The sequence below is a fragment of the Pantherophis guttatus genome, chromosome 1, assembly GCF_059756535.1.
Source record: "Pantherophis guttatus breed Tessera chromosome 1, ASM5975653v1, whole genome shotgun sequence".
Classification (NCBI taxonomy): Eukaryota; Metazoa; Chordata; class Lepidosauria; order Squamata; family Colubridae; genus Pantherophis; species Pantherophis guttatus.
Window position 1 is genome coordinate 65,714,393 of NC_142063.1, and position 25,585 is coordinate 65,739,977.

The 25,585-nt window shown below is 37.6% G+C and overlaps 1 protein-coding gene across 3 annotated transcripts in view; it reads right to left on the minus strand.

Moving 5' to 3' along the window:
- The window catches only part of FMN1 (formin 1), a 124,745-nt gene that overhangs the window by 88,109 nt on the left and 11,051 nt on the right, over positions 1 to 25,585 (minus strand). For 2 of the 3 annotated variants that reach the window (XM_060687456.2, XM_087875397.1), the window contains exons 2-3: positions 20,528 to 22,408; positions 7,271 to 7,446 (exon numbers count right to left, since the gene is read on the minus strand). In XM_060687456.2, the coding sequence (XP_060543439.2) occupies positions 7,271 to 7,446; positions 20,528 to 22,286 (1,935 nt within the window). In that variant the 5' untranslated portion in view covers positions 22,287 to 22,408. The remainder of the gene's footprint in view (positions 1 to 7,270; positions 7,447 to 20,527; positions 22,409 to 25,585) is intronic. The other variant, XM_060687457.2, reaches the window with a different exon arrangement.

Here is a 25,585-nt window from a genome sequence, read left to right on the forward strand (position 1 = left end):
CCATAAAGAGGAAGACTACTTTTATTATAACAGCCATAGAGGAATCCTGCAAGCCTGAAGCCTGAATGTGTTTCTTTTCTTCTTTTTATTTTTGTGTGAATTAGAAAAGGTATGTCTGAGACATTTTCTCAAATTAGTTTCTTAACTAATCATTGCCTCTACCTCCTTCTTTCATGGCCATCCCTTTACACCTTCCCAAATTCCCTTTTTTTGAACACAGTCATAGCCTGCTCACCTTGATGAACGTCTTACTACTCAAAATGTATATAATTATAGTCTAATTATTGTGCTTTGGAAATTAAAACCAGTGATGTAACATCTTAAGTGGAATATTTGTAGACAGGGTAATGAGATTTTATTTGCTTTGGCTAAATAGGTCACAGCTCTTTCCATCTATTCAGCTTGTACATATATATATGTTTACTTGATAAATGCAAGCAATATCTGCTGTTGACATTGATAAATAAAGTAAAAATGATTATTAGTGTCATAGAAATCTTTAAACATTTGGACTGTGCCATCTGGAAGATTTTTTTTGTCCAAAGTTCTATCACAAGGCTAAATTAAATGAGGGTGAATAAAATTAATAAATATATTATTCTCCATTGCATTCTAGCACTGGAAAAGTATATTCTAAGGTCTTGTCTTTCTCAAATATAATTGCCAAGGCCATGTTCCTCACACCATGATATAACTAAACTATAAATTTCAACAAATTTAACAAATTGAAAAACAGCAGGGAATTGGCATAGATTTAAGAAAAGGATTGTGTTGATTTCCTTCATATGTAATATTACATTACAAAGGTATACTGTAGTTTCTATTTACTATATTGTTGAAAGAAATTATGATTCTAATGGAACAATCTCATTATCAGATATCATCTCTGAATGTGCTTCACACATTAAAGCCTAGGTTATTACTGCAACAAGATTATAGTTAAATGCTTCCGGTATTTAGAAGGACTCAAACAATTTAAGAATCAATTAGAAGATGTCCTTCCTCTTACAAGTTCATGCCATTGGGAGCTTATTTGGAAGCAAAACATATTGATGACCCTAAATGAGAGTAAGAAGAACCTGGAGATCTTGGGCATTTACAGTTGCATGCAAACTTTAAATCAAATTGTGTGTTAACTATTCATAAAACAGCAAAGATGGATTCAAATTTGCAGAGATATTTTGTACTGAATTCTGCACCATGTAGAGGAAGTTTCAGCTTCAGTTTACTCATGGATTCATTCAAACCTACAATTTCACCAGAGATGTTTCAACTAATAATCTTAGTTTAGAAAATAATAATATAATAAACTAACTGTCGGCATGTGAGTCGTCACCTGGCTCAGCTCCACTGCACATGTGCACCTCCCGCCGGCCAGATAATTTTCAGGATGGGGGCAGGGCGCATGCGGGAGATGAGTGCGCATGTGCAGGGATAGGGGGGAAGGTGGAGTTGTGTGGTGCCCCCCGCGGCCTGTTTTTGGTCCCAGGAGGCTGCAGGTGTTTCAAGTAGTTTTAATCAAAATGCAGTTAAAACGCTATAGAAGCCATCAAGAATATAAATACATATATACAACAGGAACAGTAAGTACCTCACAGGAGCAAATAGAGGTAAATACTAGATAGGTAGGAAATGCATCACAAAACAATGCAGATGAATGCTAAAGAGGAGTAAAGCTGCATACAAGGCAGACATAACACCTATGGTATAGAGATACCAATGTATAGATATGGGTGTAGACATAACGGGGCGGGAGGATCATGCACATGCACGGGGGGGCAGAGGAGCATTGTGGGGGTTGTGTGCACATGTGCGGGGAGCATGGGGGGGTCATGTGCGCATGCGTGAGGGGCCTCCACATTGCATTATGGGTGGTGTCACGCACGCATGCTGTCACACGTGCATGCACATACTTTCGGCATCCAACAACAAAAAGGTTAGCCATCAGTGATCTAAGGTTATGCTAATAAAAAGCATAATGCAGGATAGAATGGAGGGACCACACCGGTCACTCTGTCTCATTCTCTCTCTCTCATTCTCCTATCAAACTTTGTAATACCCTGCCATGTGAAATAATAAATGAATTATGCAGCACCTTTCATTAAAACACCTAAATAATAAATAATAGTTAAATAACAAAATAATAATCTGCTATAGAATATGGTTTTGATAATTGGATAGACTCATGAATTTAGCTATTATTCAAAACTCATTCCAGGCTTGGCAGCCTATTTTGTCCAGGAAAGCTTTTTTTAAAAGCTTTCCTGGACAAAATGTAAACCTCCTTAAAAATGTAACCTCCTTTTATATCTCAGTATTTATTCTTTTCTTTCAGACTTATCTATTCATCTTACCTGGTAAATGGGAAAGACAATTGATGAGCCAGGAGTAAAAAAAAAATAATCTCCTTGAGTAAACTTTAATTCCTGCTATCTATGTGGACATGTCATTTTCTTGGCAACAGTGCAAAAGTAATTTGCAAATGTTTTTTTCTAGGATGTTTTTGTCTTTCAAACCTAATTTTCAAGCCTGGCAGTCTTCCATTTAAATACTAATAAGATTTCACCTTGTTTAGCTAAATTAATGTTTCTCAATCTGAACAACTTTAATCTGCATGGACGACAACTCCAGGATTCCCTCAGCTAGCTTGCTAGTGGGAAAATTCTGGAAGCTGAAGTCCATTCATATGAAAGGTCCTGAGGATCATAGAGTCATAGGGCTGCAAAGGACCTTGGAGGTCTTCTAATTCAACCCCTGCCCAAGCTAAGCATTAGGGTAGAGACCAGAAATGGATTTCAGCAGGTTTTGACCAGTTCCGAAGAACCGGTAGCGGAAATTTTGAGTAGTTTGGAGAACCGATAGTAAAAATTCTGACTGGCCCCGCCCCATCTATTCTCTGCCTCCCAAGTCCTAGCTGATTGGGAGGAAATGGGGATTTTGCAGTATCCTTCCCCTGCCATGCCCACAAGCCACACCCACCAAGCCATGCCACACCATGCCCACCCACAGAACTGGTAGAAAATTTTTTGAAACCCACCACTGGTTGAGATGCCCTTTTTTATGTAGAGTTTATGTAGAACATGCCTTTCTTGGCATAAACCTGTTCAGGATTGGCAGTAGAAGTGCTCTTACCAAATTTCACAATGCAGTGACCCATGTCTCATGCTCAAGCTAAGGAGCTATATTTCGATATCATTTTTTCTCCAATCAAGAAAAGAAATAATTGTCTTCTTCAGCCAAGGTTTTTAAGAAATGGTACTAATAGTAGTTCAGTGTTCACTGGGTGTGTTTGTGTGTTAATAGACAACATTTTATACTAAGAGCCCCTTTGAAAGCCCAACTGACAGAAAAGCAGGATATCAATTTACAGAGTAAATAAATATAGGTAGTCCTTGACTTATAACCACAAATGAGTCCCAAATTTATTTTGCTAAACAAGGTAGTTGTTAACTGAATTTTACTCCATTTTATGACACTTTTGCCACAGTTGTTAAATAAATCACTGTGGTTATTAAGTGAAACATGAGGTTGCTAGGCAGATCTGGCTTCCTTCATTGTCATCTTTGCTTGTTGGAAGTCAGTTGGAAGATTACAAATGCTGATCACATGACCCAGGGACGGTGCAACTGTCATAAATATATGCCAATTGCCAAGCCCCTGGATTTTGATCACATGACCATGGAGATGTTGCAGCAGTTGTTAAGTGTGAAAACTTGTCACAAATCACTTTTTTCAGTGCTGGACATTAAATGAATGGTTGTAAGTTTAGGAATACTTGCAAGAACTTAGGAGCAGTGGTGAAATCCCCCCCCCCCCCGGTTCTATCTGGCTCACAGAACTGGTAGCACCGGTGGTGGGAGGCTCTGCCCACCTGCTGGGACATCATTACATCCCGGTTTTTTACCATCTGTGCATGCATCTGCGCACTCCCGTTCCCGAACTGGTAGCAAAAGTAAGTGGATTTCACCGCTTCTTAGGAGGCTCTTAAAACATCTTCTATAATTAAGAGATAGAAACCACCACTCCCATCCTGCGTATTTTGAAATTTTGCAACATAAGTGGACTTTTGTTTTAAAAAATAAAGTCTGTTCAAATGTAAGTAAATATAGGAATAATGTAAAAACAGATATTTGAAAAAAAACCTGTTTGGCGTATTTCTAAGTTATCCTGCTATAGTACTTTGTTACATTATTTCAATATTCGTTTTTATTAGAAATGCAATCTACAATGTTTAGTTTATATCCAATGTGAAGCTCCTGATATTAATTATATAGATAAAGAAGGGTATCGTATTTTTTGGACTATAAGATGGACTTTTTTACCCCCCAAAAAAGGGTGAAAATCTGGCTGCATTCTATAGTCCAAATGTAGTCCCGCCCACCTGCCGGCCTCCACCCTTTGGATATTTCTGGGCTCCACGTGTCACATTTTCAGGTGGTTCCAGGCGGCAGGGATCTGGGTCGGGGCACAGCCTGAGGAACGAACCTCTTTTGGACGGTCGGGGGGGGGGGGAATCTGCCTGGCGGCTTTGGCAAAAAAGACGGACCCCATGGTTCATGGCTGGTCCCCCCTATGGCCATCCAGCGGGCAGCTCAGGGCAGACAATGGCCATGATGACTTAACTCTCCAGCAATGTGAGGAGCCGCCGTTGCCACTGCCTAAGCCTTCTCTGCACCCAGAAGCTGAGCCGAGCGGGAGCCCGTAAAGCGAAACGTCCCTCTTTTCCAGCCACCACTGTCCATTGGCCCGATTCCCCAATGCAATTCGCAGAGCCGCGTTTCAGGCAGCGGCCAGTTCACCTGTAATGTGCATCAGGGAACTGGAAACCGTTTTTGGATTCGGGGAGGGGATCGCAGCGCTGCCACCTGAAAATGCTTTCCTCTCCAATGCACATTGCAGAGCCGCACGCCCTCCTCCTCTTTCTCAGCAGACTCACCTTCTTTTTCCTCCTGGCCATTTTTGGAATTGGTAAGGGGATCGTGGATCTGCCGCCTGAAAATGCTTTCCTTCCCAATTCTAAAAATGGGGCATGCGGAGGCAAAAAAAGTACATTGCGTTTCAGGTGGCGGATCTGGCCAGGAGGAAAGAGAAGGTGAGTCTGCTGAGGAGGGTGTGTGGCTCTGCAATGTGCATCGGGGAGGAAAGCATTTTCAGGCAGCAGTGCTGCGATCTCCTCCCCGAATCCAAAAACGGTTCCCAATGCACCTTACAGGGGAACCAGCCGCCGCCTGAAACACAGCTCTGTGAATTGCATCGGGGAATCCGGCCACAGGCAGCGGTTGCTGAAAGGAGGGACATTTTGCTTTAGGGGCTCCTGCTAAGCTCCCGGGTATGGAAAGGGCTTAGATGGTGGCGGCAGCTCCTCACATTGCTGGGGAGTGAAGTCATCCTGGCCATTGTCTGCCCTGAACTGCCCGCTGGGCAGCTAGAGGGGGGACCAGCCATGAACAATGGAGTCCACTTAATCACCAAAGCCGCCGGGCAGATTCCCCCCCCCAAGACCATCCCAAAGAGGTTCGTTCCTCAGGCTGTGCCCTGACCCTCCCCCCAGAGCATGCGAGGGGTCTCTTCGGGGAAAGCAAGTAGTTCCTGCGGATCGCAGGAGCACCCCAATAAGTTTTCTTGAAAAGAACGTCTCAGTAATCGACAGCCTCTTTCCCAGCAGTGTCTCTGAGGCACCTCTTGCTTGCAGCAGGAGGAGGAGGGTGGCGTAAAGCAGCACCACCTTAAACCAAAGCCTCTGAGTAACTGGGAAAGAAAGCCATGCTTCCTACAAAATAGAAAGGTACCATAATGAAGGCCAAAGAAGGAAGAAAGCCAGGCTTTCAATAACTACGGCTATAGGTAGGAAGATGGGGGCGTCTGGGGAGCGGAGCCTTCGGTGCCAAGTCCCTCTTCTGCCCCCATGTAAATCATCCCCCACCGCACTCACTCCAGTTAAATGCGCGTAGTGATAGGGTTTGTTTTAAACAGATAAAAAGATATGTGCTGCTCGTTATCAAAATTGAGTGGAAGTGAGGACGCGGCTGAACCTGATGCTAAGTAGGCAGAGGCAGAATTCTCTTTTGCTTGTTTTCCTCCCAAAAATTAAGGTGTGTCTTATACTCCGGTGTGTTTTATACTCTGAAAAATACGGTATGTCCTTTCTGACACCATTTTCTCTCTGTTGTTTCTTGTCTCCTTCACATGGTTGTTATTTCAGAGGGAGAATGGCAGTTCAACACTTTTATATAATATTACCTTTAAGGGTTTCTTTCAGCTAATTTGGAAGGAAGGAAGTTCCGAAGAGGAGAATGTGCCACCTTCTCCCTAAAATAACTTTGCCAAATTCTTCTCCACCATTAATAAGAACTTGCCAAGGCTCCATGATTATCCAGCTGTTGGGAAGTTCATATTTTATATAATTAGAGGTATAGATTTAGCTGCTAGTTTAAATAATAAATATTATTTTCAATCAACAGTTACTGATTTTCAGCACAATTAATCATATATATATATATATATATATATATATATATATATATATATATGTATGTATGTATGTATGTATGTATGTATGTATGTATGTATGTATGTATATATATATGTATAAAATATAATATAAATGGAAGATGAAAAACTAATACATAGAGTATGCGTTCCACAATCTGCCTTTATGAAATGGGAGAAAGGAGCATCTGTACTCATACAGATAAAGTTCAATACAACTTTACATGGAACAAATTTTAAGACAAGGTATGAAACAACAGGAAGAAAAAACTCCAAAATATTTATGGAACTCTGATTTCAAATTTAGACTTCACTGAATATTATTGCCTGGAGAGCTACCCTGTTTTCCCCAAAATAAGACATTCCCTGATAATAAGCCCAATCAGGCTTCTGAGCACGTGGCAATAAGGCCAAGCGCTTATTTCAGGGTTCAAAAAAATAAATAAGACAGGGTCTTATTTTCGGGGAAACACGGTATCTACAATTTCAGTTTCTTATATCTCTGTAACAGTTACCAATAACTGTGTAAAATCTGATGTATGATTGTAAGAAGATAATTTCTTAGTTTTAGAGCATTACATCCTTAACAGACTGACTGAATAGCCAAGGAATTGCTGAGGCTGTGTCACACTGCTGATGGAAGAATGTAAAAGCAATAAATGATATTTTATATTAACAAATGAAAAAATCATTGCCTAACTATGGGGAAACCAACCCAGTAAGCAGATCTATAATAGCGTAAATAAACAACAGCAATAAAGTATTTCATAAAGGTACTTACATTTAGCTCAAGATGTAATAGACTTCTGTCCACTCTTTCTGGTTCAGTGAAATAGACAGAAGGATCAGATTGCCTCAACCTGCAAGCTAAAACCCAGGCATCATCATCTCTATATGTGACAGGTGTTTTAACTGCCTGTTCTGAGTTTTTCTTCCAAGCAGTTTCTACTGGAAAACCTATATGGTTTTAACAAACATGAAGAAGAAAGAGAATTATCTCCAACTGTAAAAAAATTTAAACTGAAGGTCATTAGGAAATAGATGTCACAACAACATAAAATTTACTTTTTTTTCAACTTAACAGACTTAAAAAGCACCACTATTTTATTTAAGAAACAATATACTCCCCCATTTACAAATGAGGACATCCTGAATACAAAGTGAAGTCGTGACTTGATTTCATACTCTGAACATGGAATAAAGAATTAAAAAAGAATCCATGTAGGCATGGATAGGAAGCAGTGCACTATTTCAAGCATAGAGATGTCTCTGAAGAGATGCCTCAAAGCCAACTTCAGACAAATAGGCCACCATAGGAAGGATGGCATCGGCCCTACTGCAGTTTTTTTCCCATATGCAGAAAAGGGTTTTTTTTCTATTCATAAACATTGAGGGTTGTGAAGGAGAAGTATGTGAAATATGGATGGGCCTGTTTCTAGTATTTTCTACCTTTCTCAGAACAGAATTGTCATTCTTTGAGCTGGTGATCTTAACCACGGCTGCACGTTTATTTGTACGCTGTTGAGAAACAGATCTGCACGGATCTGCATTCTAATTTCTTTTATGTATCACACTTGAATGAGGCAATGTGATAGCTTTTCATTCATGACAGGGATCCTGTCCCTGCTGCCAGCCAACAACACATGGGTTCCCTGATCCTGCCTACTAATGTTATGAGCCACAAAGACTTATATATGTGGCTTACTTGAGAGCTGTAATTCATCCTATTCGTGTGTACAGTTCTTTTGCTTAGATAACTAGAGACTGGAACATTAAAAGTTCACTGATGTTGCCTCTCTAATTGTTTATTGTGAAGAAGGGTAACATGACAGGCAGACAGAAATCAGAAGCTGTATTTTCATATTTATTGAGAAATCTTGATACTTTGTGGAATGGAATTTCCTTAATTACTCATAGGCAATATGACATATGGACACCCTTTGCCTACTGCACTCCCTTTAAGTGTATATGACTAGGGTCTCCTGCTTGGGTGGGGGTCGCACTAAATGACCTACAAGGTCCCTTCCAACTCTGTTAATCTGTAAATCTGTAATTATACTTCAATTCCTAATTCCCAGATTGTATGATAAACAACACACACTTTAGAAACTAGATTCCAACTTTCAATTCAAGTATTCGCTCTACCTTATTAATGTAATTCAGTAGAAAAACAGCTTTACACCATTAGTTTATTGCAAGATTGAATATTAACATCACTCACTTTTTCTATTTGACATTTTAACTGATAAGCCAAAGCAGGGATGAAATGTAAAATTTATTACTACCGGTTCTGTGGGCGTGGCTTGGTGGTGGGGGGGTGTAATGTGCCTGGGTGGGCGAGGCCAACTTTTTTTTTTTTTACTTTTCAAAGCATTTTTTCTAATGCTTTGAAAAGCCTCTGCTGATCAGGCAACTCAGCTGGGATCATCAGAGACTTTTCAAAGCATTTTTTTTAACCACCCCTTCGGCCAAGAGGTTGCAGTAAAAAATGCTTTGAAAAGCCTCTGATGATCCCAGCTGAGCCACGCGATCATCAGAGGCTTTTTTTTTTAAAAGCATTTTTTTGTCGGAAGAGGTTGTAGAAAAAATGCTTTGAAAAGTTAAAAAAAAGAGCCTCTGATGATCGTGCGACTCAGCTGGGCATGGTGGGGGGGGGGAGCAGGGATTTTTGCTACCGGTTCTCTAAACCACACGCCGCCATTGGTACCGGATCGGGCGATCCAGTCCAAACCGGGAGAATTTCACCCCTGAGCCAAAGCCTAATGACAGAATTGTGCAATGAAGATGAAATGGTATATTAGCTTGATAAAGATTTGTAACTTTGACCCAGAAGTTTTTTATCATATCCTTAACATGCCCTCTGACTTCAAAGCCATTTTCATTATTATGCACATAAGCTTTGAAATGTGTGTTTCATTCATTCACTTCATTTGTATGCCATTGAAGAATGTAGTGATTAAGGAACTAGGCTAGAAATTGGGAAACCATGAGTTCTAGTTCTGCCTTCGGCATAAAACCAGCTGTGTGATCTTAGGGTAGTCATACCTTGTCAGCCGGAAGCAGACAATTCTTCTGGGCAGCAGGCAGTGGCAAACCACTTCTGAAACTTTACCAAGAAAACTGCATGGATTAATTCTGGCAGGTGCCAGGAATTAATATTGATTCAACGGCTAAAACAGGAAGGAAGGAAGGAAGGAAAGGGAGCTCCATCGCTGGAAGTTTTCAAGAATAGACTGGACAACCATTTGTCCAGGATGATAGAAGGTCTCCTGCCTTGAGAAGGGTGTTGGATTAGAATATTTTCAAGATGTCTTCCAGCTCAATGTTTGTATGAAATCAAAGGAATGGAATGAAACCAAGGAATGAAAGAACTTTGAAGTTGATATATGTAGTACTGAAACAATATTGACTCAGTTTCTTCCTGAAGATTTTTTACAAATATTTTACCAGAATTGCACAAAGGTGGCTAAACATTAATAAAATACATTAAGATGATTGATTGATGTAAGTATATACCGGTATGTTAAATTATAATCTAAATATGAGGTGACAAATCTGATACCAAACACTTCAGACCACTTCTGATCAATTTTGGGATTGGCAAGGAATTGCACAGCTATGACCAGAAACATCAGGTGAATATTAGGTTGATTTTGTATGATCTAAATAGTACATGCATCATATACAAATATGAGAAAACATTTTGGCTACTTCACAATCAACAAGACTTTTGAATGAATACAATTTATCTTACCTGTAAGAACTTTTCATAATACATTAAAGTTAAGGTAGATTCAAAAGACATGATGTTCTCCTTCTTTCCAAGCTACTGAATATGGCTTACTTTCATAAATCAAGTGTGTGTTTATTTAGCCAAAACACTACAATACAATGTTTAATTTCTGGTACACCATCTTTGCTGTACAACTGGTCAAAATTTGGATATTTGCTATCTACAATTTTCACAGAAGAGACATGTAGAATGTAGTTTAAAATTTGCTTTGCTCATAGGAATTTTGCATACCTAACCTAATAACTGACACAAGTATCTTGAAACATATATACATGTAGGACAGTTCTTCAGAATGTCAACAGCCACCAGTAAATATACAATAAGAGGCTTACCATAAGTTGTTACTGACCTGTAGCATAAACAGCTGAATTCAATAGAATCTGAAAAGTTATTTGCTTGATTACATAATTTCGTTAGGTTTCAAACACAACAGCTTTACAACTGCTATTTCTCAGGATTATATCCTAATTCAATATTTCATATGGTAGTTTTTAAATAATAAAATGGTGAGAAAGTGACCACAGTGAAGGCCTTTTTGACAAAAATTACGAAAAAGCAATAATTGTGAATGCAAAAAGTCTACAGTTTATTACAAGTGATATTCAAGTTACTCTTGAATATTTAACATTTCAAGTTTCAAATCTTTATTGTCAGTGCACAACAATGAGATTGGTTGAGATTGGTTAATATATAATTTAGTACTCCAAATATAAACATTAGGTCCATAATGTTATGCAACAGAGCGTTTAGTTGATTTTTGGCTCAGCATAATATCCAATTCAGCAATAAACTTGTTCAATAAACCAGGGGTAAAAATCCCAACTGAGCATTAATGACAACATAGCTCTGGTCAATTTCTGGATGCTGTTTCACTGAAGCCCATTCACTGAAGTCTTTTGATTTTGGGATCCATCTCATTGTTCATCGATCTTTTGAGATGCTTTATTATACTGCCCCAGATAAGCAGCTGATGTGGCTACCAATAGCAAAGGAAACATTTTCCTTGAATCAGCACCAAATTCAGTTAGTACATAGCATCATTTGTGACATGTGGCTTAAGGCCAGCATGCACTGATTTTAGCATACGCATGAACCACCTTGCTTGCAATAAGTTCCCATTGTCCTGCTTATGGATTTCCCACGGGCATGTGGTTGTCCATTAAGGGAAGTAGAATGCTAAAGTAGACGAGCCTTTGAGCTGATCCAGTAGGATTTTTCACAGGCTTTAAAATAATTTTATTTTGTTGCAATTTAAGAAAAGACAGACATAGCTGCTCCTACATACTATTTCGGTACCTTCTAACGAAATACTTTCCTAGACTTTGAACAGATATACCAAAGGTTGAATTTTCAGATCAAAGAATATGCTCCAGCCCTTCTTGATTAATTTTTCTAAGGGTTTTCAGTTTCTATTTTTTCTCTTTTGTCATTAAAATATAATTAAATTAAAAAAAAAAAAGGCAAAGTAGGTTATCATCCCAAGAATTAAAAAAAAAAAGATTTGGTGCCCTCTACAGTTTGAAGGGTGCAACAATGTAATGCGTAAAAGGCAACAACAACACAGAAAACATAATGTCATGGTTTAGAATCACAAAATCTGTCAACATAAGGTATGTATGGATTTTGTGAATTTCACTAACAGAGAAGAAGGATTAGGCAGCTTGCATTTTGTGAAAGATTTATGCTTGAATAGGAAAATGTGGTGAAAGCAACACTATTAAATGTTATGAATAAAACAATGTATGAGATCAAGTTCTGGTAAAAACAAATGCTGAAATTAAACATGTTTCCCTCATGAAACCAAAGGAGCAAAGGCTTTTTTGCTTTTTGTTTGCATTTTTCTGACAACCTATCATTGGCAGTTTAAAGTATGCATGATGCTACAGGAAGCAAACTTAGGTTTTCTGATATATTCAAGATGAGAGATGAACACTTTGATTCTGTTGGTCATATGATTGTGTATATAATAAAATACCCTGTTTTTCCAAAAATAAGACATCCCCTGATAATAAGGCCAATTGGGCTTTTGAGCGCATGCACTAAAATAAGCCTCCCCCCCAAAAAATAAGCCCTCCCTGAAAATATTAAAACACAGAGCTGGAAATCAGGTAAGATGCCAAGAGGAGCCCCATCTTGCTCCACGCTCCCTAAAATAATAAGACCTCCCCGAATATAAGGCCAAGTGCTTAGTTCGGGGTTCAAAAAAATATAAGACAGGCTCTTATTTTTGGGGAAACACGGTAGCTAGATTATTATTGAAAAAACCTCAACAGAATGTCTTTCTAGAAACTGAAAGGAAAACGTGTAAAATATATTTTATTGATATTGACTGTAGCACAGAATTCCTACAAATGGCTGTTACTAGAAATATAGTCAGTGATTACTAACAAATAAATAGATTAACTGCATAAACTATTTAAAATACAGTCACCATAAAAGGTATAATTGGCTATTCCCTCTAAATGGCTAAAATATAGTTTGATGGATTCCTGAATGACAGATTGAAGACATTTCTGAAAAAGTGGAGTCAACAAAAGTGGTGGAGAATGAAGAGATGGTAAGTAGACTGTTTTTTGGGAATATCTATAGGTAAGGAGAGTTTGGGAGATAGTCTTTGTGTGTCCTGGATGGCTACTCCACCCAAGGAGATGGTTTCCCATGCTAGAGATGATGGGAATAGCTATTTTGTTCCTAACCATGTTTGGAAGCTTTTAAAGGGCACTAACTCTGCTAACCTTCACTTGCTAATCGCTTTAGGAAATTGCTCATTAACTACTTCTAAAGTATTGGAGTGATAAGTTTGAAAATTCCCTTTGAGACTTCCTTTAATCCTGAATGAAATTAATTATAATTAATTAATTATAATCCTATGAATTTAAAGAATCTGAATCTAAGATTTTGATTTTAGAAAGTTATAAATGGTCCAAGGGTCCAGATAAACTTGGAATATTGGAACATTTATAATTCATTTGTAACATGTATAATTAATTTGGAATTAATTATAAAGAACAAACAGTTTCTCAGGGAAATAGTTCTGGTTTTGATTTTGTAAGACATAACTGATATGTAGTTTCATGATTTTAAAAATTGGACACCAGAGGGGCCTAGACAAAGAGGAAAAAACCCAACCCTCCAAAATGATGCAAAAGTTACAACAATGAAAATATGGGAAGAGGTTTTTAAAGAATGGGCTCTGAAATCAGTATCAATATCAACAATGTTAATAAAGATGTTTGCTTCTATGGATAGACTATGTTCAAAATATGTTATTGAAAAAATGGCAGATAGAACATTTATCAGACAGGATAGAGATGGTATCAAAAGTGGATTTATAAATGCTAGGCAAAAAGAATGACTTGGAAAAGGATTCTTCACTAGATCTAGAAGAGAAATTGGCTTATGTTTTTTAAAAAATTAAATTTCAAAAGGAAAATACAAATGACAGACCAAGAGAAGGACCTGGATAATTTTTTAATAGTGATTTTCAAGAGGCTTGCTAAAGCCTTGAAAAATCTGTATGATGGGACATCTTTGCCAAATTTCAACCCAATGGGAATCATAAGTCCTGGATTTTGGACACATTCTTTAAATTAGCTCACTTGAGGTACTTTTATTCAAAAATTGTGCTCCTATGTTTTGCCTAATTGAAAATGACAAATAGGAGAGTTTTAGTTGTGTGTATATAGAGCCTTGAATACTAAAAACTCTCATATATTTCAGAATGCCATCTTTTGCAATCTGAACCATCCCAAACAACTGAAGTTGTGATTGTTTATATAGTATTAACAGATTAAAGGAAACTACAATGAGGCAAAATACTGGGGAGGACTTGGGAATGGATTAGATAATCTCCTGGATTGTTATCACACAATATTTTCATTCAACAATATCCCAAGAATAATGAAAGCGTAGTTGTAGCATCACTCCCAAAACTCTACAGGCAACATCACTATGCATGTATAAAAGAGGTACAGCTTGCATCACAATGCTTCACAATTGTTTATATCACTCTGACATGCCCTAACAGATAGGATGAAATAGAGAAAAAAAATTTGGAATAGGGGAAGGGCTATGCCTTACAGGATCCTTCATCCTTATCTCCATTATTCTGGAGCGACTGCCATTAATCATTGTCCCAATCGAGAAGGGGTCAAGGTGCTTCTCCAGAACATTGAAGAACAATGTTTCCCATTTATTCACAATTACAGTAATTAGCAAATTATGGCACAGCTAAATCACCTTCTAAATTTTTAAATTAACCTTCTGCCAAATCAGCCTGTTCTGATCTCTTCAAATAGTTTTTGTCAGTTAGTTCACGTTTTCCATGTGCTATCAATTATATTATTACACTCAAGAAAAGCATAGTGGTCAGCATTGGAAATTCAAGGACTAAAAATTTACCATAATACCAAACATTCATCGCAGTAAAACTTTCACCGATATGATACAAAAATGTAAGTGGGATTCCACTTAATTATTTGAACCAGTGTTTTATCTGTCAGCATAATAAATGTACTATGCATGGAACTCTAACAATCACAGAAGCTCACAGAAAACCATAGTGTATTTATCTATACTAATGTATTCTATATAGCAATCTAAACTAGGAATTCAAGGTGACATCAAAGCAAAACAGATCAAAAAGAATTTGATGATCAATTTTAATTTGAAAAACATCTGAATCTGTGCTGAACTGATCTGTTCAGTTTGTGTTATCTGTTTGTGCTAACTAAGAATTGTGCATCTATGATTCCATTATATTTAGAAAAGGACTATAAGTATGAGATGGAAAAACTGTTCTAAGCACTGAAAAATGAAATATTATGCACATCTACCAGAAGCCTTTTTTTTTTCTTTTTAAAGACTTTATTCCAGGGTGTGTCCACACCTTGGTCCACTGATTTCAGGGTATGGATATGATCATAAAATTTCCTTTAGTGGAATTTAAGAATCCAGATGGCACAAACTGTTTTTGAACATTTGCAATCCTGCATATTTCATGTTCTTCAATACAGACAGAGCCCAAGAAATCAGCAAGGAGCCTGATAATCCTGTGGTTTACATACTTAATACAAAAAGCCTAACTTTGTTCCTTTTATTAGTGTAAAAGGCTTTGAAAATAAAAAATGTACACTGTACGCTATGCAATGCAAAGCTGGTTCACTTGGTCAGAAGGGCTTCTGAGCTAGCATTTCTCTTCTAATTCAGGAGTGCCCATTAACCTGAAAAAATAGATCCTTTAAGACTCACTTTAACTTCTAATAAGTAAGATGAAAAAAAAGATTCAGGCTTTTTTTTAATGAGTAGTAGAGAAGTATGCACTATTTCACTCTGAAATTTTGCACAGAAGACTTTCTAAACTTAATCAAAATATTTAAACAAATGTTTGAATATAATTTTAAATAAATGCAGATGTATGAAAACATATTTCCTTTGTTCTTCAGCATTGGGCATCTGTTTCTCTTCTTCCATGCAATCATATTTTATTGTGACATTTTAATTTACAAGCTTCCTTTTTTGCAACTGTTTTTTTTTTTTAAATAAATGACAATGGAAAGTGGTTTCTGATTTTACTCCTTTGATATTGTAGGGTGAGAGGGTCAAAATCGGCAAGATGGCAGATGCAGCATCTCCATCTAAGCCCCACCACTTTTGTACGTTCCTGTAATGTCAACACACATATAAAAGCAGTGGAGTTTGGATTGGATTGCTTTGTCTGCCATCTTGACTGTTTTGACTCCCTCCTGCAGAAGCCATGGCTCCTGTGTATATACTCTAAAAGAGAATTGAATGTATTGTCACTGGAAACCAGGAACCAATTCTTATTAACTGTAAATTTTTAAGAAGTAAAATCTCTACCTAGAAGATGGTTAATATGCATCAGCTTATGTAACAAAGGAGTGAGTGAGAAGGATACTGATCTGCCTTGATTCTTTTTTTTTTATAAGAGTAAGAAAAGAGAAACTCTGTCAAGCTCTCAATATTTCATTATTATAGCCTATAAAAATAAATGAGAATTTCAATGGTCATTGTGGAGATTCCGTTCTTTAAAGGATTGACACCTGAGCAAAACAAATCATCAGCACTGCTTAAAACTGATTCACCATGAAACACAAAAATCACCAAGCATCACCAAGAACCTGATCTAACAATTAGAAAACAGCTATTTTAAAATTCTGAATATTACATAAAATGCAATGTGAATGTAAAACTAGACAAAATAATAATAAATACCTCACAAATTAGAACAGAGTTTCTAACCTCTGCAACTTTAAGATGTGTGGACTTCAATTACCAGAATTAGAATAATTGTTAGTATAAACACTCTACTTATACAGAAAATATTCCAATGGCAATTGATTGCTAGGCTAGAACCCTGTCAAAAAAATAAAACTTATTGAGAGACACCCCCCCCCCCCAAAAATGGATGGGCTTCTAATAAATGAAACAGAGGGAAAGACAAACAGCATCAATTTTATATAGATAAGCAGCCTCAGGGCCTTTTGGACCTGTTGAGAGCACATAGAATAGCCATAAGAGATTAGCCTACTCACGTTATAGTTGTCATGGAAGACACACCCAGCCACAAATTGTGGAGTAAGTGACATAATCTCCTAACTATCTAACACCACTGTGGACTCAAAGGCATTCTTGTAAATCCAGACAATGCTAGGGGTTTTATCATAGATTACTTTGGAGTCTAGTTCTGTCTTTAAAACCTCTATGGCTACTGGCCTAAAAGCAGAATATTCAAGTTCATATGATGTTTTTCTTCACTTGATTTGAATCTTCATAGATTCTTTCTTTTCTTATATGACAAAACAGCCTCTGGTCTTGAGGATGACTAGCAATCAAGACTCCCAGCATAAATGTTGCTTATTTTTAAACTACTGTATCAGATCATCATTGCCTATCAACGGCCTATTTGAATTCTTGAAGTGTTCAACAAAACATATATTAAACGCAGTTGTTTCTCAGGATCTTTTTAAAAAGTCTGTTTCCATGTGTTTTATATATTTAAGCTTCCTTAAACTTTAGAAAGGGGACAAATTACTGTTTTTAATAAGTGAAAACTCCTTTCGTTGCCTTTTTAAATGAGCTCATGTTTTTAGAACGTGTCAAAAATTTAGTCTATTAGTTTGGTATTTTATTATTATGATTAAGATAGTATCATCATTAATTTAGGTCAATTTAGGTTCTATTTTATTAGTTATATGATATTTTATTCATTTTTTTGTATCCCATCTTTATTATTCTCACTAATAACTCAAGGTGGCAAACATATCCAACACATTTTCCTCCTCTTATTTTCCCCAAACAACCCTGTGAGGGTTACACTTACACTTTTTTTTTTATTAATATACTCAATCATCAAAAGTACATTTCATACACTTAAAGGACATTTGTAAACCCCTTTAGTGATTATGTGAAAAATTGTTGGTTTGGGTTTCACTCAAGCTTCATTCCCTTTGTTCCTTTCAATAATTGGCTTTTAACAGAAAGACATTTTATATAGGGGGAAAATGCCAACTGTTGCTTAAGGATATCTTATTGGAAAATTAAAACTGGAGACGTTGCCTCACAGGATTTGTTCAGAACACATCAACCGACATCGTATCAGCTGTCTGCTTTCCACGGAGCCAGTAAAAGGTCTTTTTTGTTTTATAAACGCATTACGCCAAGAATATCACATAGGAACTTATCACAAGACTTTCTGACTAACTTCATTTGATTAAGCTTGTTTCTTTTGAGATCAAAGATCCAGTTTCACATGCTAGCTACAACAAAAGGAGTGAAACGTTAGCTGGACCACGGCAGGGTGGCAGGCAACAGGGCCCAGCTTCAGTAGTAGCAGAGTAGCATTTTCTCCATGCTAATTCAAATAGCCTCTTTTTCTGCCAAATTAATTTCCACTGTTTTATGAAATATTCTTCTGTAAGAGACCATCCACTTAATTAATAAAACTATAAAAGTAGTGAGTGCTTCAGAAACCAGACATGGTTTCTTTTATACATGGTTATATGAGGACGAAACGATCAAAAATGAATGCTTCATTCTAAAATGAAGCAGACATGTAAGCAGAGAGGAGAAAACCAGGATTCTTGTTGAAGAGATCCCTTTGAGGAGATAGATAAGAAGAAAACAAGTTGTTAAGGAATCAAAGGGGAAAGGTCACCTGAAGCAGACAATGGAGGATAGGTCTGAGAACACAGAACCCATCCCCCACTCCCACTGTCGGCTACCAGGCTTGTAAATTAACAAAGCAAGGAATTTTAGGGATAAAATGGTTTTAATGCCAGTCCTCTCTTCAGTTGTCCTGGATCCGGCTTGCCATCTTCCATCCAGAGGTGGGTTTCAGCAGGTTCTGACCAGTTCTGAAGAACCGGTAGCAGAAATTTTGAGTAGTTCAGAGAACCGGTAGTAAAAATTCTGACTGGCCCCTCCCCCATCTATTCTCTGCCTCCCAAGTCCCAGCTGATCAGGAGGAAATGGGGATTTTGCAGTAACCTTTCCTGGATTGAGGAGGGGATGGAGATTTTACAGTATCCTTCCCCTGGCACGCCCACCAAGCCATACCCACAAAACCAGTAGTAAAATTTTTTGAAACCCACCACTGCTTCCATCCCTCTATCTAGTGTCTGGTAGCCTATTTGAGAAGGAGGTGGGTAACTGGGGATGATGTTCTTTGTATGTGTGTGTATGTGAGTGTGTGTGAGAGAGAGCACATGTACATTATCATTAGTTTTGTTGCTACTTGGAATTCCTTGGGTCTCTGTGTATTGCATTGTTGGTGGAAAGATTTGTGTGGTTTACTAATTATTTCCCAGCTGTTGACCAGGAACATGTATGCTTTAGCTGCACCTATTTGAAAAATTCAAATAGAAAGGGGTTGGGTTTGCAAGATCCATATACCTCATCTGGTTGTGAGTACATGAATGAGTGATCATAAGCCGCATGTAACAACAATCAGCATTGAGGCATAGGCATTAAATCTAAAGAAAACTCAGATGACAGCTAGGCAGGAGATAGAATAAGAGAAGGCTCAAAGTGAAGCCATAAAATTCATCCCCAAAAGAGTAATGGTTAAATGGGTACATAAGAAAGCAGCCAATTGTACAAGACACTAGACAGGACAGCAGAAAAAGGAAGAAGCTGACTAACAGGCAGGATGGCCCTGTTAATCTTAGCTATTGCAGTGATAGTTCACATTATTTTATGATTCTGCATGTGTTGATTGCAATCTATAGAAAAACAAGTTGGAAAAAAATTAAAAAGCATACTTCAAGAGCAAAATTAGGAAACTAATCATACTCTGGACAAGTTTGTGAAGGTTATAGAGAGATTGATTTTGACAATGGCCAACATAGCCCAGTGTCAAGCAGCCAATCACACTTCTGCCAATTCTCTCATTCAGTGGCATCCACCTGGTGTGTTTGTGTATACATGTGTCAAGCTCTGCAAGATCAAAGCTTTCCCTTTTTTCATGCCCTTGCCTCCTTGATTAGAATGGTACGTATCCTGAAATGCACACATATCCAAAACATTCATTTTAAATTAGAAGGCTCAGATAGTTACTTACAATTTCTAGTGCTTTAATATAGTTTCAGATAGCGAATATATGCCGGAGCAGAAAGGCAGGATATAAATAGAATGAATAAATAAGCAAATGAACTGCTAAAGAAATAAAAGTCTGAGAACTCCTGACCAACATATAGTAGCAACCCATCTGGAGCCTGTGAGGTTGAGAAAAGATGATGTGCAAACAATTCAAAGTGCTACTACTGGATAACAACACTTTTATTTGCACAACCTCTATCCTCTACTTCTGCCTAAGCACTCTATTATATGATCAGCAGCACTGATTTAACTAGAGCTGAGAATTGGTTGGGGATTCATGTCTTTAAAAAAAAATTTTTTTTAGTTTCATTCTTCTGTGTTTTGTAAAGAGGAAAAAAATATATGCCCAAACAAGAACATTGCAAAACCTGAAGAGAAGCTTTGGATGCAAAATAAATAAATATATAAATAAAATAGCAGCTCAAACAAAAAATTCATCGAGTAAATGTGGGGGGGGGGGGGAAGAATTACAAGAGTTTAAATAAGATGAATGTCACTCATACTATCAAGGAAACACATCTGTTTTTTAATTGCCCATCTAATAATTAATCTGGGAGAATATGCTAAAAAGGTTCTGAGCAGATGTGCTTCATTTTGGCATTATAGCTATAGTAAAATTGGACTAACCTGAAAGCAGTTGATGCTGAGATTGAACGCTGATTTTTTCCTGAGGGCTGCTTCTTTCAGAGTTATCCTTACTGGTATCTCGACATAGTCCTTGTTGTCTTGTAGAAAGGCTGGGATCTCCACTTTCAGAAACCTTGAGATGACTCTGTGCTTCCAAGTCACTGCACAGTGACAAGTCTGAAGAAGAATGTCTCGAAGCACAATGGCCAACAGATTCATTTTCAAGATCAAGGGCAGTCAATGGAAGTATTCGGTGGTGCAGCTTCAGACTTGGCGGACTTGAGGATAAAGGAGAAGGCAGGGGAGACATCTGTGTATGTGTATTGGATGAAGGATATGACCGATTAAAAACATTGCTAATAGCTACTAAAGACGGAGAGGGTGGTTTTTTCTCCTCCTGCTTATTGTTGGTTCTCTGCTGACAAATCTCAGGTGGTGTCTGCAAGTGTAAGGTCAAGTGATTATTATTTTTCTGGGTTAGTGCAGTTCTTTTTTCTCTTTTTTCATGTGAGAAGCTGGATGGGCTTGCAGCACACTGTAACTTCTTCCATTCTGTGGATTCATCTAATCTGTCAAACTGTATAACTTTCTGCAAGGTTTTATTGACTGCTTTCACTGGACTACATGCTTCCTCAAAAGAATAATCTTGTTCTGCTTTAGATTGTTGAGGAACTCCTTCATGACCTTTCTCAGTGGTAGCACCTAAACCAGTTGATAATTTGCTTTCTTCACTGGTGGCATAAGACACCTGACTGTATCCTGCAGCATCTTTCATGTCTTGTCTTTTTAAAAGCTCTCCAATTTCAGAGGCACCATTGCAGATCCCTGCAATATGGCTATAATCACACCTCTCTTCAGTTACTAACTTTTCTTGGAAAGTATTCAGCAAAGGACTGCTCTGCTGAATCGCTTTAAAGGTACCCTCTACCTCATCTAACAGACTATGGCTGGAATGTGCAAAACAGTGCCCAAAAACAATATTGTCATATTCAGAGAAAGAAACAGAGAGATCTGAATCGGATTCCAATACCTGACAGTCCTCAAGTAAACACTGTTTTCTCTTTGATAGTTCTGGAGGTTTATTCACATCTGATAATTCACTTTTGTATTCCACCTTCCTCTCATCAGAACACATGAAACATTTGGAGGAATCATCAGAATGATATCTGTCATTTCCCGATAAAGCTTCCTTGTAGTGTAATGCCGGAGGATCCAAAGATGCAGATATCTTCCTTTTGATATTCTTGTTTATGAATTCTTCAATGCTCTCTCTCTGTTTGCTAGACTTTCTTCTTTTTCTGTTTTTCAGACTAGACTTCTGTGTGGATCCAGAAAAAGAGTCTGACCGATCCTTGAAATCCAACTTTTCCTCTTTATATTTCAAATGTTCTGAAACTTCTTTTAGTTTTCCATCCTGGTTTCCCATTTTAACTCCAAGTATGTGGCTTGAACTAAGCAGAGTTGTTAGGATTCTATCTTTTTCAGCATTTAGTTTGTACAACTCAGCGAGAATATTCTCAGTAGTTGTTTGTTTAAAGAAGATTTCGCCAATGTGTTTGCAGCTCTGCCCTTGTGATCCAACCACTTCTGAGTCTTCTTTCACTTGATAGCAGTTATGAAAACATTTACTGGATTTATCCAGAGTTACACAGCCCTTGTATGTGAATCCTGTGATTTTGCCCCTCGGAAGATAGAAACTGACATAGCAAAGTTCCATAATGGGTCTATGCAACTGGAGGACCGTGTGAGTGCCTTCCATTATGCTTACCTAATTAATCATGCATTAAAGTTATGAGATTAACATTTCTAATTTTGCATGACACATCATGTGATGCAAAGAAAGAAAAGAGGCTTCTGACTAATCTTCCATGGTGATGTTTCCTGCAGAAAGAGAAAAAAAAGGAGACTGTAAAAAAGTAAAACTGAGTTCACAGTGGAACAAAGTTTTGAACTAAGAATTTTACATTATTATCTATATTTTTAAAATCTTTGTAGCAGGCTAAAATGTACAGGGCATGCATATAACGGAGCACACTAGTTTTCTTATTTATGACATTTGTATGCTGATTCAGTTTGTAGTGGTTAACAACCGTTAGCAACATCAGAACCAAATGGAGCAACATTAGTAATCCAGTTGACCTACAGCATTGTTTAGACATTGGATTGCCATTGAAAATTGCTCAAAAATTTTAGAGGGTGCAAAATGTTGACTAGGTATAGTTATATCAAGGTGGCTTTATAGTAAAGTCTTCACTTCTGTCAGTTCACATCTGAATCAAATTCAAGATGCTTATATCTTTAAACCTCTAAATATCTTGGAAGTGAGAGACCTGAAGGAACAAATTCATTTCATATTAATTTGCTTGTACTTTAAGTTCTTCTGCCAAGATCCTTCTCCATAATTCAGCAACATAGAAAATGATATCCTTAGAAATTGTAACTTGGTTACAGAATGTCCTTCTGATTACTTGATACTACAGTGAAAATGAAGTAAAGCATTTTTTAAAACCTATTAATTATTTAAATAAATGGCAGTGATTAAATCTGTAATTGATTTTAATTATTAGATCAGGACACCCAGGGCATCTGATGGACCCTGATGCGTTTCAGAGGGAGATAGGGACTATAACTGAAGATCTGCTGCACAGTTCTGCCAAGACTTAGGACAAATGAAGCTTTAGATAGGATTGCACCCATGACCTCTCCTGACCCATGGACCTTATCATGCTCCATGGTATAAGAGGAACTGAGAGGGATTAAATGAAACAAGAGACATCTAGAGTGCTGCTGGTAGAAGACAAAGTATTAACTTGATTGAATATGGGTAAATGCTTTTATTAAAGCCTATCTTGTGGCAGTGAAGCAGAAATACTTCTCCATACTAAGTGCATCTGCAAACAATCACACAGTGGCCCTCTTGAAGGTGATCTGATTCCTCCTGGTAAGGACTCAGAGGTCTGTATCTGCAAGGATGTACTGAGGAATTTGCCGATTTTGTGGCAATTAAAGTGACTTGGATTTATTTTCAGTTAGACATTTGCATAGATACTGGTCCAGAGGAAATCCCTGGAGTATTGCCCAGTTATCTTGGAATGATTTGACTCTGTTGTTCCAAAGGAAATGAACATGACTCTAGTGAATATGACCTGAATCACATGGGTTTAGATATGTGTCCTCCCTGGGTGGAAACAGCCTCCTGGAAAGTGACATTGGGTGGGTACTGGCAATGATCAATTCATCTTTGGATGGGGGAGTGATGCCCCAGCCCTTCAAGAAGGCTGATGGTCGCATTGCAGCTCCAATAGATTCTGGATGAAATGGATTATCTGGCTCCTTTCATGGTTTAGGCCTATTCCTGGATCAACATGCCCTTGTCACAGTCCCCGTGTCCCAATCACCTCCTGTTTGGACTATTGTAATGTGTTCTATATGGGGCTGGCCTTGAAGAGCATTCAGAAACTTCAGCTGGTTCAAAATGCAGTGGCCCACATAGTTTTGTGCATGTCTCACCATTTTTGTGGCAATTGTATTGGCTGCTGATTTGTTTCTGGGTCCAATTCAAGGTGCATGTTATCACTTTAAAGCCCTACATGATTTGTGCCCTGGTTATCCCAGCTTCTCCCCAATTACATCTATCCAGCCTATTACTAACGCAGGATATGTTGTGAGTCCATCTATTAGAGAAGTACAGTACATCTAGCAGGACCAAGAAAAAGGGCCTCATCAGTGGTGGCTCCTTCCCTATGGAATATCATTCTCTTGGAGATAAGATTAGCCTCCACTTAATGTTTTTCCAAAAGGCCCTGAAGTTCCCCCAGACCATGGTTTGCCATTGGTCTGGGGGAACCCAGGTTGATGCAAAACTGATCAAGTATCTGGTTTGTTTTTGTTGTTGCTGGGGGAACAGGTAGAGGTTTGTGGGTTCTACACTGTGGTTTTTTAATTTAGTAAGCTGCCCAGAATCAGCATGTGTAAGAAGGGTGGTTGTATAAATTTGTTTAATAAATAAATAGCTATTGCATTTCTATTATGAGTTGGCTGTGCAAACTTAAATACTTTAACATTTATGTAAGCATGGATTACAGTTGAATGTTTATCAGACCTTAATTTATCAGATTTTTTTCTCAGCTATATCCCTGGGTAATAAATGCAGCATGATTTCCCTTTCCACGTTGCATTTAGAACTTGCAGTAAAAAATATTACAGTAGTTCTTATTATGGCTTAATGAGCATGCTAGGCAGCTTGCTGTACATAATTTGTAAGGATTCTAAATTTAACTTTTCAATAAACAATTTAGATTCATCTGATCACATGAAAAACTACCATAAATAATCTACCAGGAGCGCATTAAGACTCTTGGAGGTCCTAAGCACAATTATCTTTGTAGTCTGTTATTGTAGTGATCATCTGGATGCTGAGGGTTATAAGATTTTTCCTGGATGTCATTATTTTAATACATTACAGGGAATAAAATCCACATTGTATCTGCAGTATGTATACACACACACACACACACACACACACATGCACATAGGAATAATATCTTAAATATATTTATTTTTAGGAGAAGATATGCAAATGTTGATTTTGCTGTTAATTTCATGTATTTTTTTTTAAATTTAAAATGTGTTGTAGACCCTAAGCACATACCTAATGCAGGCATGAAATTTAGCTTCAGAAGTACAAGCTACTTTTCTCTTAGTTAAATTATGTTCAGTTCAGCAATTTTTACACCCTTCTCCATAAAGTTCTTTTCAAAAATAATTATGGTGACCACAAGTAGTCTTCGACATATGACCATAATGGTACCTGCCCATCATGGTTGTAAATTGTGATAATTGTAAAGCAGATCACCCACATGACTCACCCAATTTTACAAACTTTTCTGTGGCAGTTGTTAAATGAATGCTGTGACTGTTAAGTGAATTAATGGTTCACTATGGGCCATTTTACTGAAAATCGGAACTTAATGCTGCTTTTTGGCAAAAATAATCTAAAAGGTGAACATTTGACCATGAGTTGCTTCAAATGACTGTAAATGTGGACAAAGTGCCAAG